The 15,000-nt window shown below is 42.2% G+C and overlaps 1 protein-coding gene across 2 annotated transcripts in view; it reads left to right on the top strand.

The window, feature by feature from the left end:
• Window positions 1-15,000, top strand: part of Hs2st1 (heparan sulfate 2-O-sulfotransferase 1) — a 123,753-nt gene that overhangs the window by 87,056 nt on the left and 21,697 nt on the right. For both annotated transcript variants that reach the window (XM_005357385.3, XM_013350060.2), the window contains exon 2: window positions 2,733-2,971. In XM_005357385.3, coding sequence (XP_005357442.1) covers window positions 2,733-2,971 — 239 coding nt within the window. The remainder of the gene's footprint in view (window positions 1-2,732; window positions 2,972-15,000) is intronic.

Below are 15,000 nucleotides of genomic sequence, written 5' to 3'. Positions count from 1 at the left end.
CCTTTTGTTTTTGTTTTTAATATTATTAAAATGAGCTAATATTTTAAGAGCTGTATCTTGTACTTTTCTGATGGTAAATTTTTAAGTGAAATTCACATAAATTAGCTGTTTTAAGCTATTTAAATTTAGCTGAACGTTCCACTAGCATCTAGTGTGTTCTCTAGGTCACATCTAGTATGTTACAAGCACTACCTCTGTTTACTGTCATAAGTTTCTAGGAATATCTACCTAGGGGTGGAATCGCTAAGTCATAGTCTGTACTTAAAATTTTGAGAAATGTAGAAATGTTTGTTATTGTAATGCACTTGCAGTCTTACCAGGAATGTAGTGAGTGTTCTGTCTGGTTTCTCTGCTTCCTCAGGAACACTGTTTAATAGCAGCTGACACAGTGAGTCCCAAGTGGGACTCCATTGTACTTTTGTTCTACTTTCCCCATGACTGTTCCAAGCATCTCTTTATGGGCATTTCCATTTGTGTATTGTCTTTATTGATTAAATGTTATTCTCGTGTGTGTATGAGCTCCGGATTTCTCCTGTACTCTTGTTCCATCTTATCTCACAAATATTGACACTTTATTTCATTTGTAGTCACTTTAAATGTCTTTTTGAGGCCGGGCGTGGTGGCGCACGCCTTTAATCCCAGCACTCGGGAGGCAGAGGCAGGAGGATCTCTGTGAGTTCGAGACCAGCCTGGTCTACAGAGCTAGTTCCACGACAGGCTCCAAAGCCACAGAGAAACCCTGTCTCGAAACCCCCCCCCCCAAAAAAAAAATCTTTTGGCATTTTATTTTCTGTTCTGTGTTTTTTGTTTTCTGGACTCTTGGACACTGTTGTGTATCTCTGTTTTTTGCATTCTTGTGAATTTTTTTATAATTACCTTTTACCCTGGAATATTTCAAGTACAGTATTTTTGTATACCTTTTTTCAGAGTTACCTCTTTCATTATATAAACATCATGTTTCCCTTTATTGATGTCATTTTGCAAAGTGACAGGAAGTGTAGAAACCACTGCTCCATTTAGGCCTTTTTCTTCTCTTTATGACACTGTGTTAAGTGTTTGCTATGCATGAATTGCGAACCAAAACTCATACTTTAATTTTTGCCTTCTTTGTTTAAGTACACTTTCAAAAACTGAAAAGGAGGGGAGTTCATTATTACCCATTTGGGAGTACTATCCATATTTTTACTCGCCAAAGTTTTTACTTTGTATTTAAAATTTTTGAATTTATGTATGAGTGCTATATTTACATCATTTCCAGCCTTCCTTTTCCTCTCTCCCCCCTCCAACTCCTGTGTTCATCTACTCCCTATCAAATTCATAACCTCTTTAATTATTATTTTACACACACACACACACAAACCCTTGGAATCCATAATCCATTTAATATTGCTCATTTGTGTGTTTAGGGCTGACAGCATGGAATTAGATAATCTATCTAGGGCTTATTACTAGAGAAAACTGATTCTGGTGTCTCAGTGTGGTGGAGACTGCTTGTTCATTTCCTGATCGCCCAGACCCAAAAATAACCACACAGAAACTATTCATTACGCTACTTGGCCAATAGCTGAAGCATATTTCTAGCTAGTTCTTACATCTTAAATTATCACACTTCTATTATTTTATATTTTACTGATGGAGGAAGGCCATTGGTTAATTAAATAAAGAAGCTGCTTGCCCTGATAGGTTAAAACATAAGGTGGGAGGAGTAAACAGAGCAGAATGCTGGGCGGAAGAGGAAGTGAGGTCAGACTCTACAGCTCTCCTCTCGGTGGCAGACGCCTCAGAGAGACACGATGCTCCACTCTCTGAGGCACATGCGATGAAGCTCCGACCCAGGATGGACATAGGCTAGAATCTCCCTGGTAAGCCACCTTGTGGGCTACACAGATTATAAGAAATGGGCTAGTCCAGGTGCGAGAGTTAGCCTAGAAGAGGCTAGATAGAAATGGGACAAGCAGTGATTAAAAGAATACAGTGTCCGTGTAATTATTTTGGGTAAAGCTAGCCGGAGGCGGCCGGGGTGCGGCCCGGGTTCTGGAGACGCAATCTCGCCGCTCATATTACTACATTTTACCATGAGGCTCATGGTTTACCAGTAAGGATCCTGTGGACAGGCATCTTTCTCCTTTGACAGCTACATGGTGTCTCTCTGACTCCACGCACTCTCTCTCTACATCTGTTCAGATTTTCCACCTGGTTTTACTCTGTTATGCCATTGGCCAAAAGCAGCTTCTTTCATGACCAGTGGCAAGAAAACATATTAACAGTATACAGAAGGGAATCCCACATCATCTTAGCAGCCATAAATTCCCATATATGCCTTCATCTTGGGGTAGGACCTGGTGAAATTTCCCCATACCCAGTGGCATATCAATTGATGCTGTCATTCTACAGGACTTGATTAAGTGACCATAATTTTTTAGATAATATGGATACATCTTCCCTGTCATATATGGAAGACACTATCTCACAGTAGACGTCCTGGTTCTCTGACTTGGAATCTTTCTGCTGTTCTGTGTTGTTCCTTTAGGTGTAGGGATTGTTGGAAATGTATCATTGGCATTAGTCGGGTTTTTTTTTCCTGTAGTGTGGATTTCTGTAGTGGGATATACAGGCTTTCGTGTGATGTTTAATTTTGGTGTGCATTTTTTTTTTAATTTGTAAGTTTTCTTATAGTAAGGTGTTTAAAAAAAAAGGTAAAGAACTTAGTTTGGCTCTTCTTTTCCTTACAGAAAGGGCAATCGCAAGACATGAAGTCCGGGAAATTGAGCAGCGGCATACAATGGATGGCCCTCGGCAAGATGCAGCTTTCGATGAAGAAGATGATATAGTCATCATTTATAACAGAGTCCCCAAGACTGCGAGCACCTCCTTTACCAACATCGCCTATGACTTGTGTGCGAAGAACAGATACCATGTTCTCCACATCAACACTACCAAAAACAACCCAGTCATGTCATTGCAGGATCAGGTAATTATCACTTCTGGTGTCCCCTCCATTCTGGTGTTGCGGGGGACGAAGTGACTTAAAAGGGAGCTGAGCCCTGTTGTCAGTTTTTGTGGGGAGGGGACAACCAACTTCTTTCCAAATTTATAATCTTCCAAATACTTGACACATTTTCTTCCATATAATCCGTAGTCAAGTATTTGTGAAATAAGCAAACTGATAAATGGCTAGAAGTTTGGGGCACAGCTTTGATATTCTTCCATATGGAATCCCTTGTTTGTTGGTGGTTTTGAGACAAGGTTTCTCTGTGTAGTCCTGGCTATCCTTGAGCTAACCATGTAGACTAGGCTGTCGTCAAGCTCACAGAGATGCACGTGCCTCTGCCTCCCAAGTGCTCCATTACAGGTGTGCATCACCATGCCCAATGCTTGGTTGTTTTTTTTTGTTTGTTTGTTTGTTTTTTTTTAAACTTGATAAGATGTCTGCAGCAAAAGTTACTTTATCGTCTCAATTTACTATGAGGAAGTATTGGCTCGATACTTGTATGCAGTTCTTTATAGCTTCCTGAGTTTCATCTTTGGTAACTCATGTGCATATTAGCCACAGATTAGCCTCCTGGAGAACAGACTGTGGCTGGTGTCTTTATCAAAATCTTATCTTTTGATTGTCAGGAGTTTGGGATGATCGGGTGGATAGGTACCTTCATAAAATAGTATTTTAAAGTATAGGAGATTGTTAAATGAAATCTAGTTTATTCATCTCTTTCAGAAGTAGTTTACACTTTTCCACACATGTGCAGTGATGACTATAATTATAAATTTCTCATTGTAAATATTGAAGATGATGGGTATTTGACCATCATAAAAAAAAACTAAAATCCTAGGTAATCCCAGATACCACTGAGTGGCTTCAATAGCCAGCTGGTATCCATTAGAGTCTTTCTGCAGCTAGGGCTTCAGCTGTTCGGAAGCAGCGGAACTCGTTTTGTTATGGACTTGAACATTTTCCCAGTGGTAAGTGCATCTATAGCCCTTATACTAAACAGGGAGGGAAGAAAACTCATACGGGTTTTGAAGACTAGTGGTAGATACATATCACCTACCCATCTACTTTTTGGTTGTCTATAAGATAATTTATTTTACATAGAACCCAAAATATATGTCTGTTAGCTAAAACAATTTTCTGTAAATAAAAGGAAACACAGCTTTTTTACACTGTTGGTTATTTAAAAAAACTCATGGTACTGTATATCTCAAGGGACAGCCTACTAAATGTTAATTTTGCATTCCGCGTAGTGGGTTTGCATTTTTGCATTGCATATCTTACCTTGATTTAAAAGGAGCATGTCAAAACAATGTCAGATTTCCTCAGCAGTATTTTTTTATGATTCACTTGTTTGTCCAATTTTTACTTATTTTGTGTTCAACCTTCCGAAGTTTTCTGGCAGCTACCAGGCATCTGGCAGTGACATGCTTGCTTTTTTCTGTCATGAAATGTGAGTGTGGAGACGCTCGGCACACATGACATCAGCACCGTGGCTGCATTTTCCAGTTGCTTTTGGATGGGCTCCAGCCTCTGCTTTCCTTGCAGCACTTGGTATTTATACGTAAGGAGGGCGCAGAGAAGCAGAAGTGCTGGCCTAAAGCAGTCAGCTTGTATAGTGAACAGCACTGAGAGGTTTGTTTGGTTTTTGTTTGTGTTCTTTGTAGACACTTTAAGGAAGTGGTCTTAAGCATTAAATGACATATCCCAAATGTCAGCCAGTAACTCAAAACCTGGTCCTAATTAGGAGTGGCTTACACAGACGTGTCCTCCGATACAGCATGTGTAATGTTTTCTCATCTCCTGTGTAGAAGCCATTTTCTAAAAACAAATCATGTTGGGGCTCCCTATCATTAGCATGGCATGTTTAGAGTGTTTCCCTTACAACCCAAGGAGCTTCATCTGGAAGCAAACTTAAGACTACGTTACTCTGAAGTCAGCTTTTAAGTATTCCATCTTCTATACTATTGCTCTGTTTTAATGTTATATCATAATATTCAGCAAATTAAGGAGAAATTACGGGTGGTTTTAGACCTCTCTAAGCAAATAGCTTCAAATCTATGTCTGACTTTAGTGAGTGTGCTGTTGTACAGACCCTCCATTTAAAGCCCCATTGACTCATAAAAAAGCTGGGGCTGTGATAGGAGACCCTGCTCCTTTTGGATGCTCATGTATCGAAATGGAGCTCATCCAATCCAATCCAGTCCTACCCAACCCAGCTCATCCCACCCAGCCCAGCACTGCATATCATGTATGTACCATACTAGGCACCAATTCCTTACATGCTTAATTACTTTTCTCTTAGTTTAGAAGCAAAACACTAAGCGTGTCTAGCCTAATACAGAGCTGTTCAGTGGGATGACAGCAATGGCCTCCTAGCCATCCTGGAAAGTTACCAGCTTTGCTCTCAAGTGTGTCATTTACCTTACTGAACATGTGATACATATGAAGATTGTGCCACAGTCTTTGGAAGAAATACCAATGAAATGAAAAGCCAGGGCATGTCTTTGAAAGAGATTTATATAATTGACTTGAGAGCCTAAGACACAGAATCAGAAATCGAGGATAATGGAAACATCAGTGATGATAATCTCACCAAAATGCTTTACGTGGACATAACTGAAGAAAGCAGACATTCATGTCTTAGAACATCCTGGGAAACAACTTCCCCTCTCTTTGCTGAAGTTCCAATGTTGTGACAACCAACAGGACAAGGTGCTGGGGTAGAGGCTCAGACTACAGGAGACTAAGGTGTGGAAAGCAAAGATGTGAGATCTGTATGAGAAATGTAGTTGGACATTTGATTTAAAACAATAAGGTTCTTGTTCATAAGCAGTACACAGTGTAAGAATGAAGTGTTGGTGTGTGCTGTTCTCATGTACTTGAGAACAGTGAGTATGTCTACACATAGAGACAGCACACTGGAAGTTGCAATGTATTAACAGTTAAGGATAACTGTCTAGGTAAGCAGTTTGAATGTTGGCTCCATACCGTTTTGCCTTTTCCATAGTGTAGAGTTTGTTGCTTTGGATGGCTTCAAATATGCAGGGATGTTCTACCTTAGCCTGCTGTCTGAAATTAAGCAGTTGGGACAGTTGAAGAAGAAAGGTTTTTAAAGAGGAGATTAATAGAATATAAAGCACAAGAAGCTAAGTGATTAAAATGAAGTGACCTTTGTTAGAGTTTGGTTTTTGAGGTGGCCTTTAATTCAGATGATTAAAAAGAATTGGCAAGGACTGGAGAGGTGGCTCAGTGGTTAAGAGTGTTGATTGCTCTTCCAGAAGGCCCAGATTTGAATCCCAGCACTCATTTTACCTCATAGGCATTGGTAACTTCAGTTCCAAGGGATTCAAGTTTCTCTTCTTGCCTCTGTGGGCACCAGGCATGCATGTATACAGACACACATGCAGCCAAAATACTCATACACATAAAAAATAAAATACCTTTTTTTTTTTTTAAAGAGAAAGAATTGCTGAGAGACACAGCTCTTTTAGGTAAGAACAGTAGTGTGATTGGCAGCATCCTGTGTGTTCCTCTTAAATCCAGTCTCTTCTCATATGCCTAGTTGATTATTTGTGAGCGCTCTTGGTTTAAACATTTAAAGTATCTAGCCCTATAGGACAACACATTTAGATATTTCTATTGTATATGCATGTGTGTTTTGTTAATTTACTCTCAAGCTTACTTGTGCTCATTTTCATTAGAACCTAGATAGTTTTCTATGTTAACTTCTCTGAGCAACATGGCAGCTAAGCATTTGGAACCTTTTATATGTAAGCTAATCACTGGTCAAAGTGCAGGTTCTTACTCTGAAGGCCTAAATGGAGCTTGATGTTCTGAATTTTTAAAAAGCTTCCACTTGATGCTACAATTTGAGGATCAGTGATTTAGAACACAGTTCAATGGTATACAAAGACACATTGAGATCATTCCAGAAAGTTTTATTTATCTTTAAATTCATGTTCTTATTTTCCCTACAGCATCCAAATTTCTTATCCACTAGACGCTAGCCTTTTGGCTCATTGACTGTACGAGGCCTTCCTCACTTCAAGGCCTCTGCTCTTACCTTCTTGTAGAATAAATTTCTCCTTCAGTTGTCTTCATGTTACCCTTTTAGTGTCTTGAACCTTGACTAGCCATCCTGTGCTATATTAAATGCTCCTTCCAAAGTATTGGAACCACATCACTCCTGGTACTAATCAGTTTATAAAATTAGATTACATATTGGTTTTATTTCTTTTTGTTTTCCTCTACTGTAGTGTAAGCCCTTTGAGGGCAGACATCTTGCTTGTCCACTATTTGCCTCATGCCTTGTGCCTCAAATGGGTAACCAAGACATTGAGGATAGTTGATACATCGTTAAATGATGAATGTGCAAACAAATGAGCCAGCCTAGATTTTGGTGGTAGTCCTTAACTGACCACAGCACCGTGGCTCCAGCTATAAGCAGAGTAAATCCTCTGTTGGAAGGTTGATATTTCTTGGGTGATTTAGGACTCTCGAGCAGCTCAGGTCTGAACCCCAGACTCTGTGCCCTCTGTTGCAGCTGAGCTTAGGCTTTTTCTACCCTCTCACTAGTTTTCCTGAGTACAGAGAACCTTCTCTCTGGTTTAGCCTTAAACAATATGCCTATGGCTAGACAAGAAATGTTTATTTAAAGTAAATTCATCAGTAGGAATTGGTGAATAGTAATTACTCAAGTTAATAGTAGTCTTAATCTCAATAGATAGTAATTACAAAGTTGGAAGCATGCCAGGGCATTCAGGGATACCCCAGTCTTTCAGATAGCAGAAGGAGCTCTTTTGTGATTGAAGTCAAGCCTGTCGTGAATGTAGGTCCAGATACTGTTCATGCAAAGGTGCTTTCCTAGCTCTTTCCTTTAGAATTGGTTCAGGTCCGATTCAACAAGCAAATAAATCATGGACCACCACCTACACTGCTTGCTTGTGTTTTCCCTAAAGGTGTCTTGTGATTACTCGCTAGCCTGGCTCTGCTTGAGTTATAAAACCCGACAGAAGTCATAGTTTAGAATCTGCTCCAGGCTAGCCATAAAAACATTATTTTCATGTACTGTATCTAACTACCCTTTCCGAACCATCCTTTTTGATAGCATGCTTCAGTCAGAGTGTGGAAACTTTTATTTGTATTCTCTCTTCTCCCTCTGCCAATGTCCAGTGTTTTCAGCCTCCTAAACGTCATTTGATGCTGTTGGGTTTTATTGCCCTTCGCCTGGTATAAAAGGAAGAATCTGTAAAATGCACTGGGTGACTCAGCCAGACCCTGTGGGCAGCATGCCCTGGCATGGACCGCTAGAAGAAAACAAATGGGGAGAACCAGCGTGTGGTGCGGGAGTGAGAGGGCGGAAAATGATAGGTGGGGAGCGGGGACCAGGTGGGTGGAGGAGAAGTGGAGATGGAAACGGGGAGCATTTGGAAACTAGAGGCTAAATATTAAACATGGCTAAAAGGAAAAGCGGCTCGACAGATACTTTCAAAGGGAGGCCATCCAAGCTGACCTTTTCTAATGGCTTACTCACAGCATCTCCGTGAGACAGCTTGGGGCGGGGTTGAAAGTGACCCCTGTAAAGGGCACTCCCCCGTGCTCCAGCTGTGTTCCAGAGGAGAGAGTGGGAAGTACCACTTAGCCCTGGTCCTAGTTAGGGTGTCTGTTGCTGTGAAGAGATTCATGGCTGTAGCACCTCTTATAAAGAAAGCATTTAATGGGGGGCTGGCTTAGAGTTTCAGAGGTTCAGTCTATCACCATCATGGTAGGGAGGGTGGCGGTTGGGGAGATGGTGGTGAGCAGGTAGATGTGTTGCTGGAGAACTCTACATCTTGATCCAAAAGCAGCAGGAAGTGAACTGTCTCTACAGGGACACACTTCCTCCAACAAGACCATACATACTCCAATAAAGCCACACCTCCCATTGGTGCTGCTCCCTTTGGGAGCCATTTTCTTCCAAACCACATACCCTTCCTGGGCTCCAAAGGCTTGTAGCCATATCATAATGCAAAAATGCGTTCAGTCCAACTTCCAAAGTCCCCATCGTCTATAACGTTCTCATACTATTTAACAGTTTGTATGCTTTTGTAAAGTCAAAATCAAAAAGCAGACCACATACTTCCAATATATAATGATATAGGATATACATTACCATTCCAAAGTGTAGAGGAGAGAGTGCAGTGAGAAAATACTGGACCAAGGCAAGACCAAAAACCAGCTGGGCACACTCCAAACTCTGCATCTCCATGTCTGATGTCAAAGTGCTCTTCAGATCTCCAACCCTTTTCAGCTTTGTTGACTATAGCACCCTTCCTTTTCTTGGACTGGCTCCACTCCCTGTTAGCAGCTCTCCTCAGTAAGTATCCCACAGCTCTGGCATTTTCGACGTCTTGGGTTCTTCAAGGCGATCCAGGCTTCAACTTCACAGCTTCATACAATAGCTTCTCTGGGCCCCTGTTCAGGAAAAGTCCTGACACATGTCTGGCTTTAGTGGTTTTCTGTAGTTGCAAAGGCAAATTCCATAGCCCCTTCTATCCTAAACGTCAGGACCACGTGGCCAAAGACACCAGGTTCTGCTGATTGCTGGGTCTGGAATATGACCCCTGGTTCATCTACACTAGCTTTCTGTTTTCCATGGTTGCCTTCCCTGCCTAGGCTTGGCTGTTCTGGAACTCACTCTGTAGACCTGGCTGTCCTGAACTCAGAGCTCTGCCTGCCTCTGCCTTCTGAGTGCAGAAGACTTTCATTTGTTCTGGCAGTAAAGGCATGCATCACTACACCTGGCTCTTAAACCTTTTCTTAAATTCCTTTTTACATTTTGGAAACTTAGCTGGGTGGGATCTTGCCCTTTATTACATTTCTTAATCTGTTTATCTCCTTGAGCAGAGAATTTAGCTCCGTTTGACTTCCTGGCGCTCCTTTTCTCCTCAGATTTTACATTTCATATTTACCCCTCTCAGCTTGCTCCTTTTCATTAGAAGTCTTCATTTGAGTCACCACTGACAGCCAGATTTCCTCTGCCAACAGAATTAATCCAAGTCTCTTCACCTTAGCCCCAGGCAGACTTCTGACAAGGGCAAAAGCCAGCCACTTTCTTCACCAAAATATCACAAGAACAATCTTAAGGCAACATACTGAAATTCTTCTCATTTGAAGCCTCTTGAGACAGCCCCCTCCCCCCCTCAGTTCAAGATAATGTGGTTTTCGGTGTTCCTTGAAAAGTAAAGACTACAGGATTCCCTTGTTCTTTTCTACCTCTAAAACTCTGGTTCACTAATAAGTTCAGGATTGGATATAGCATAATATTCATGCCTTTTCTCTGCGCCTGCCTCTAACAGACTGGAAGTACTTTAATCTGAACTGTGTGTGAAATGCGTACTTGTAGTAGACTTAAGCCCTCACTGGAGAGGTAGGGGTTACAGAGAATGAGTACAAAGTAGACAGGGTTCACTGCTTCTGCGCCCTCTTTGTTTTGTGTACTGTAGTAGCTGGTGTGATTACCAAAACACCTGCTGGATTTCAGTGTATTGTTTTGTAACAGTGTGAGGATAACCTTGCCCAAAAGTTTCTGTAGCCCTCAGGCCTTCTTTGCTAACACCACAAAACAAGCCTCACATTAACAAAGCTAAGAGCTGGTTCCTAAGCCCATCCTTTCTGAAAGGCTGTTGTTCACTGTGGTTGGGTGTGAGCAACAGCACCTCCTGAAGGGTTATTAGAAGTGCAGAATTCCAGACACTGCTTCAGAACTGCTGCGTCGGGATCTGTCTCCACAGCAGTTCTGGGTGGCTTGGTTTGCATTTTCAAGCCTGAGAAAACTAACAGCCATCTAACCCAACCTCCTGAGATTCCCCATGTTAGAGAGCACAGGTGGGACGTGTCGTTTATCCTCAGAATGCCTCAGGTTCCTAGTGACCATCCTAGGAATGTCTGGGGGCAAGAGAGGACGCTTGGAGTGGACGTCTGACTCCTGTTTCTGTGAGTCTCTTACATGTTCTACTCCATGTTTGTGTGCTCTGGTTCTCTCGGACATCTGCGTTCTCCAGCAGCATTTCCTTAGAATTTCATCTAGCTCCACTTTTGGAAAACATCTGAGTTTCTGAGCATGTCTTACGCCGTGAAAAATTACCTCTTTTCTCCCTTCGTCGTCCTCCTCTTCCTCTTCCTTTTCTTCCTCCTCTTTTTTTTTAAATGAGTGTATTTATTATAAGTGTTTTGCCTGCATGTGTGTTCGTGCACCATCTGCATGACTGGTGACTGTAGAAGCCAGAAGAGAGCATCAGATCCCCAGGAACTGGAAGTACAGGTGGTTGTGAGCTGCCATGTGGATGCTGAGAATCCACCCAGGTTCCCCTTCCTCTGGAAGAGTAGCCGGTACTCTTAACCACAGAGCCAATCTCTCCAGTCCTTCTTTATTTTTGGTAGAAATACTTGATTTACATAGGACCCAACATAATTAGTATTACAAACACATTTCATGTTGTGCATGATTTTGGATGATCTAATACTTTATTTTTCACTTGCCATTTTATATTTTTATTCTACTTGGTGCTGACTTTAAAGAATGAATAGGAAAGAGCACAAGAACCTCATACACATACATGTATGTGTGTGGCTCTCAATGTTACTACCATTTGCCTCAGTGTATCAGTTAATAATGTGTCCCTTAAGCCTAAACTGTCCCGGGACCTTGTTTTATCCCGTGGACGTTTTCCGACTTGTGAGCTGCACTTGTCGTGTCCTTCCTGGAGAAAGCACTCATCCTCACTCACTGCGGTAATGTCAGAAGCCCAAGGGCAGATGCAACTCGGGCCTGATGTAGACGAAAGGCTGACACAGTGTCAGCAATGCGGACGCTGGTCTTCTGGGACTGGTGTCGCAGCCTGCCATCCCTGCAGTGGAGAGCAGTGGCCTTGCCGTGAGTATCTCCTCTCCAGAAGGGAGTCCTGACCAGTTCCGGCTTGTTGTGCAGACTAACTGCCTTTGAGAAATTGTGGAGCTGCTGGCACTCAAACTCTTTAAATAGCTGTTTTCTCAATTCTTTAAAAATAATTAAGCGCACTATACAATTTTTCATGTTAACTTTTTGTGTACTTCCAATTCTAGTAAATTAAGAAGTATTTAGGGGCTGGAGAGTTGCTCAGCAGTTAAAAGTGTATACTGCTCTTGCATAGGCCGTGAGTTCAGTTCCCAGTGCCCACCTCAGGCACTCACAACAGTACAAGAGATGCAGCCCTCTCGTGGATTCGGTGGTCACCTGCTGCCACGCTCACATGGCACAGACGCATGCAGTGACACGTATTTATGCATCATTTTTAAAGTTAAAAGGATATAAGATATTTGGATATGTTAAATGTTTTAGTTTGAACTAGTTTATAAGTCCAGTCTTTAAAATCTGCTTATAATCATCATCTTTAATCATTTTGGTAGTCATATTTTAGTTTGTTGAAGCATAGAAATGTCTTTTTTTATAATTGCCTTTTGAATAATATATCATAAAAGAAAATATTTAATATATGGAATGAGCAGGATATGGTGAAACACAAATAAAACCCCTTGGAAGGTGGTAGCAGAAGTGTCAAGAATTCAGAGTCACCCTTGGATACACGATGAGCTTTGTGCTCACCTTGGTCTCATGAGATCCTTTTTTAAATTTACAAACACACACACTGAATTTCTTACATTGAAATGTTGCTTGCAAACTTCACTGTATATTGTTGATACTTTTATGTTAACTTGATAAAGGGTAGGCTCATTGGGAACAACACCCCCATGATTGGCCTGTAGGCAAGTCTAGGGCTGTGGGCGCATTTACTTGATTCATGATGATGTGTGCAGGCCTACGCCATTGTGGGCAGCACCACACCTGGGCAGGTGGTCCTAGGGTGTCTAAGAAAGTAAACTGAGCAAGTCAGAGGACCAAGTCAGTAAGTAGCACTCTTCATGGCCTCTGCATCAGTTCCTGCTGTGCTGGGTTCCTGCACTGACTTCCTTTGATGATGGACATGTCTGTGAAATAAGCCCTTTGCTCCCTAAGATGTTTATGATCGTGCTGTTTTATATTACAGCAGTAGAAACCCTAGTTAACACAGTCAGGGTTCTCTAGAGGAGCAGAATCAGCAGAACAAACACACACACATTTATATTATGTATATGCATGCATAGTAAAAGTGGATCATGTTGGGGTGGATCATTGGTTAGGTGTGCTTGCTCCTCTTCAGAAAACCTGAGTTTGGTTCCCAGCACCCAGATGGGGCAGGTCATATCACCTATAACTGTACCTCTGTGAAACCCAACACCCTCTTATGGCTTCTGTACACATGTGCACAGAAACACATAGATACAGGCCCATTCAACCATATAAACTATCAAAGAGAGCAAGTGTTAGAGTTTAGAGTGTCTTATGTGATGCTGCTCAAGTAGCTCAGCAATATCTTTCTAAACACTGGAGAAGCTGATCCTGTAACTGTTGAGTCCACGAGGAGTTCCAGCTTGGCCCTGAGGGCATTCGTCTTCAGCCTGAAGAATCTGGGTTCTGACATCTGCAAAAGAAGGCAGCAGCTACAGTAGCTACAGGCAGTTATAGTAGCGGCAGTGGTACAGGCAGCTACAGGGTAAAAGAGGTACAAAGGCAGAAAGGCAAATACAGCCTTCTCCCCATCCTCCTCCCACCGTCGGGGTGCCACCCAAGGGTACTGCCTGCGTCTAGTATGGATCTTCCCATAGAAGATAAGCTGGTCAAGAGAATCCCTTACAGCTGTGCTTACTAGTTGATTCCAGTTTAGTCAAGTTGGCATCCATGATTTACCCCTGCACCACCTACCACCCTGTGTAAATGCACTCCACTGTTCCTGGGTGTGGTAAATTAGTACATACCGATTTCACTGTCTGCCTTTACTTCAAACGTGTCTTCCAGCTCTGTAATTGTCGAAGTTCTGGGACTCTATCCTGCTCCTGAGTGGGTGGTGTTTTGCTGCTCTCAGATGCCGTTTCCTTTTTTTGTGCCAAAAGAACAAAACTTTTATTCAAAAATTGTGAACATTAGGGTTAAAATTCTCAGCACCCACAACCAGGAAACTGGAGACTGGCCCCCTCAGACCAGAAGCCTGGAGGCTCCCACTGCAGACTTCAGGAGGCGGGGGTGCAGCACTGAAGGGTGCTCACAGGGGTAGATTCTTTTTCTTTTTTCCCTGAGACAGAGTTTCTCTGTGAAACAGTCCTTGACTGTTCTGGAACTCAAGCTGTAGACAAGGCTGGCCTCGAGCTCACAGATCTGCCTGCCTCCACCTCCCAAATCCTGAGATTAAAGGTGTGCACCACCGCTGCCCAGCTGGGAATTAGATTCTTGGGAGTGTGCTGACTTCCACTTGTTAATATGCACATGCATTCACTGTGGCTTTGTGTAATAGGCTTTCTTTTCAGCCACCAGCCAGCTCCCAAATCAGGACACGGAGACTTTGTATTAGTTATGAAGGCTTAGCCTTATCTTAGCTCTTATTTTAATCTTTCTCTTTATCTACATTTTGTCACGGGGCTTTTTAGTCGGAGACTGCTTGTTCATTTCTCAGCCTCGAATAATAACACAGAAAATATATTAATTACAATATTGCTTGGCCAATAGCTTAGGTATATTTCTAGCAAACTCTTACATTTTAAATTAACCCATTTCTATTAATCTATGAATCACCACGAGGCTGTGGTGCCTACAGGTAAGATTCTGACTGGCTGCTGGTGGCTTTGTCCTTCAGCATCTACATGATGTCTCCCTGACTCCACATACTTTTTATATCTCTGTTCAGATTTCCTGCTTGGCTTTACTCTACTAAGCCATTGTCTAAAAAGCTTCTTTAATAACCAATGGTAATGAAACATATTCATAACATACAGAGGGGGGGTCCCAGATCAGGGATCCTCCCTCCTCCCTCCCTCCCTCCCTCCCTCCTTTCCTCCTGTCTCACTTTCCTGCTTCTTGTGCCTGGTTGACTGACAGCTGCCTGGCCTCTGGTCCCAGG

This window comes from Microtus ochrogaster, chromosome 21 (assembly GCF_000317375.1).
Source record: "Microtus ochrogaster isolate Prairie Vole_2 chromosome 21, MicOch1.0, whole genome shotgun sequence".
NCBI classification, from domain to species: domain Eukaryota; kingdom Metazoa; phylum Chordata; class Mammalia; order Rodentia; family Cricetidae; genus Microtus; species Microtus ochrogaster.
This window is presented reverse-complemented; position numbering and strand designations above follow the sequence as displayed.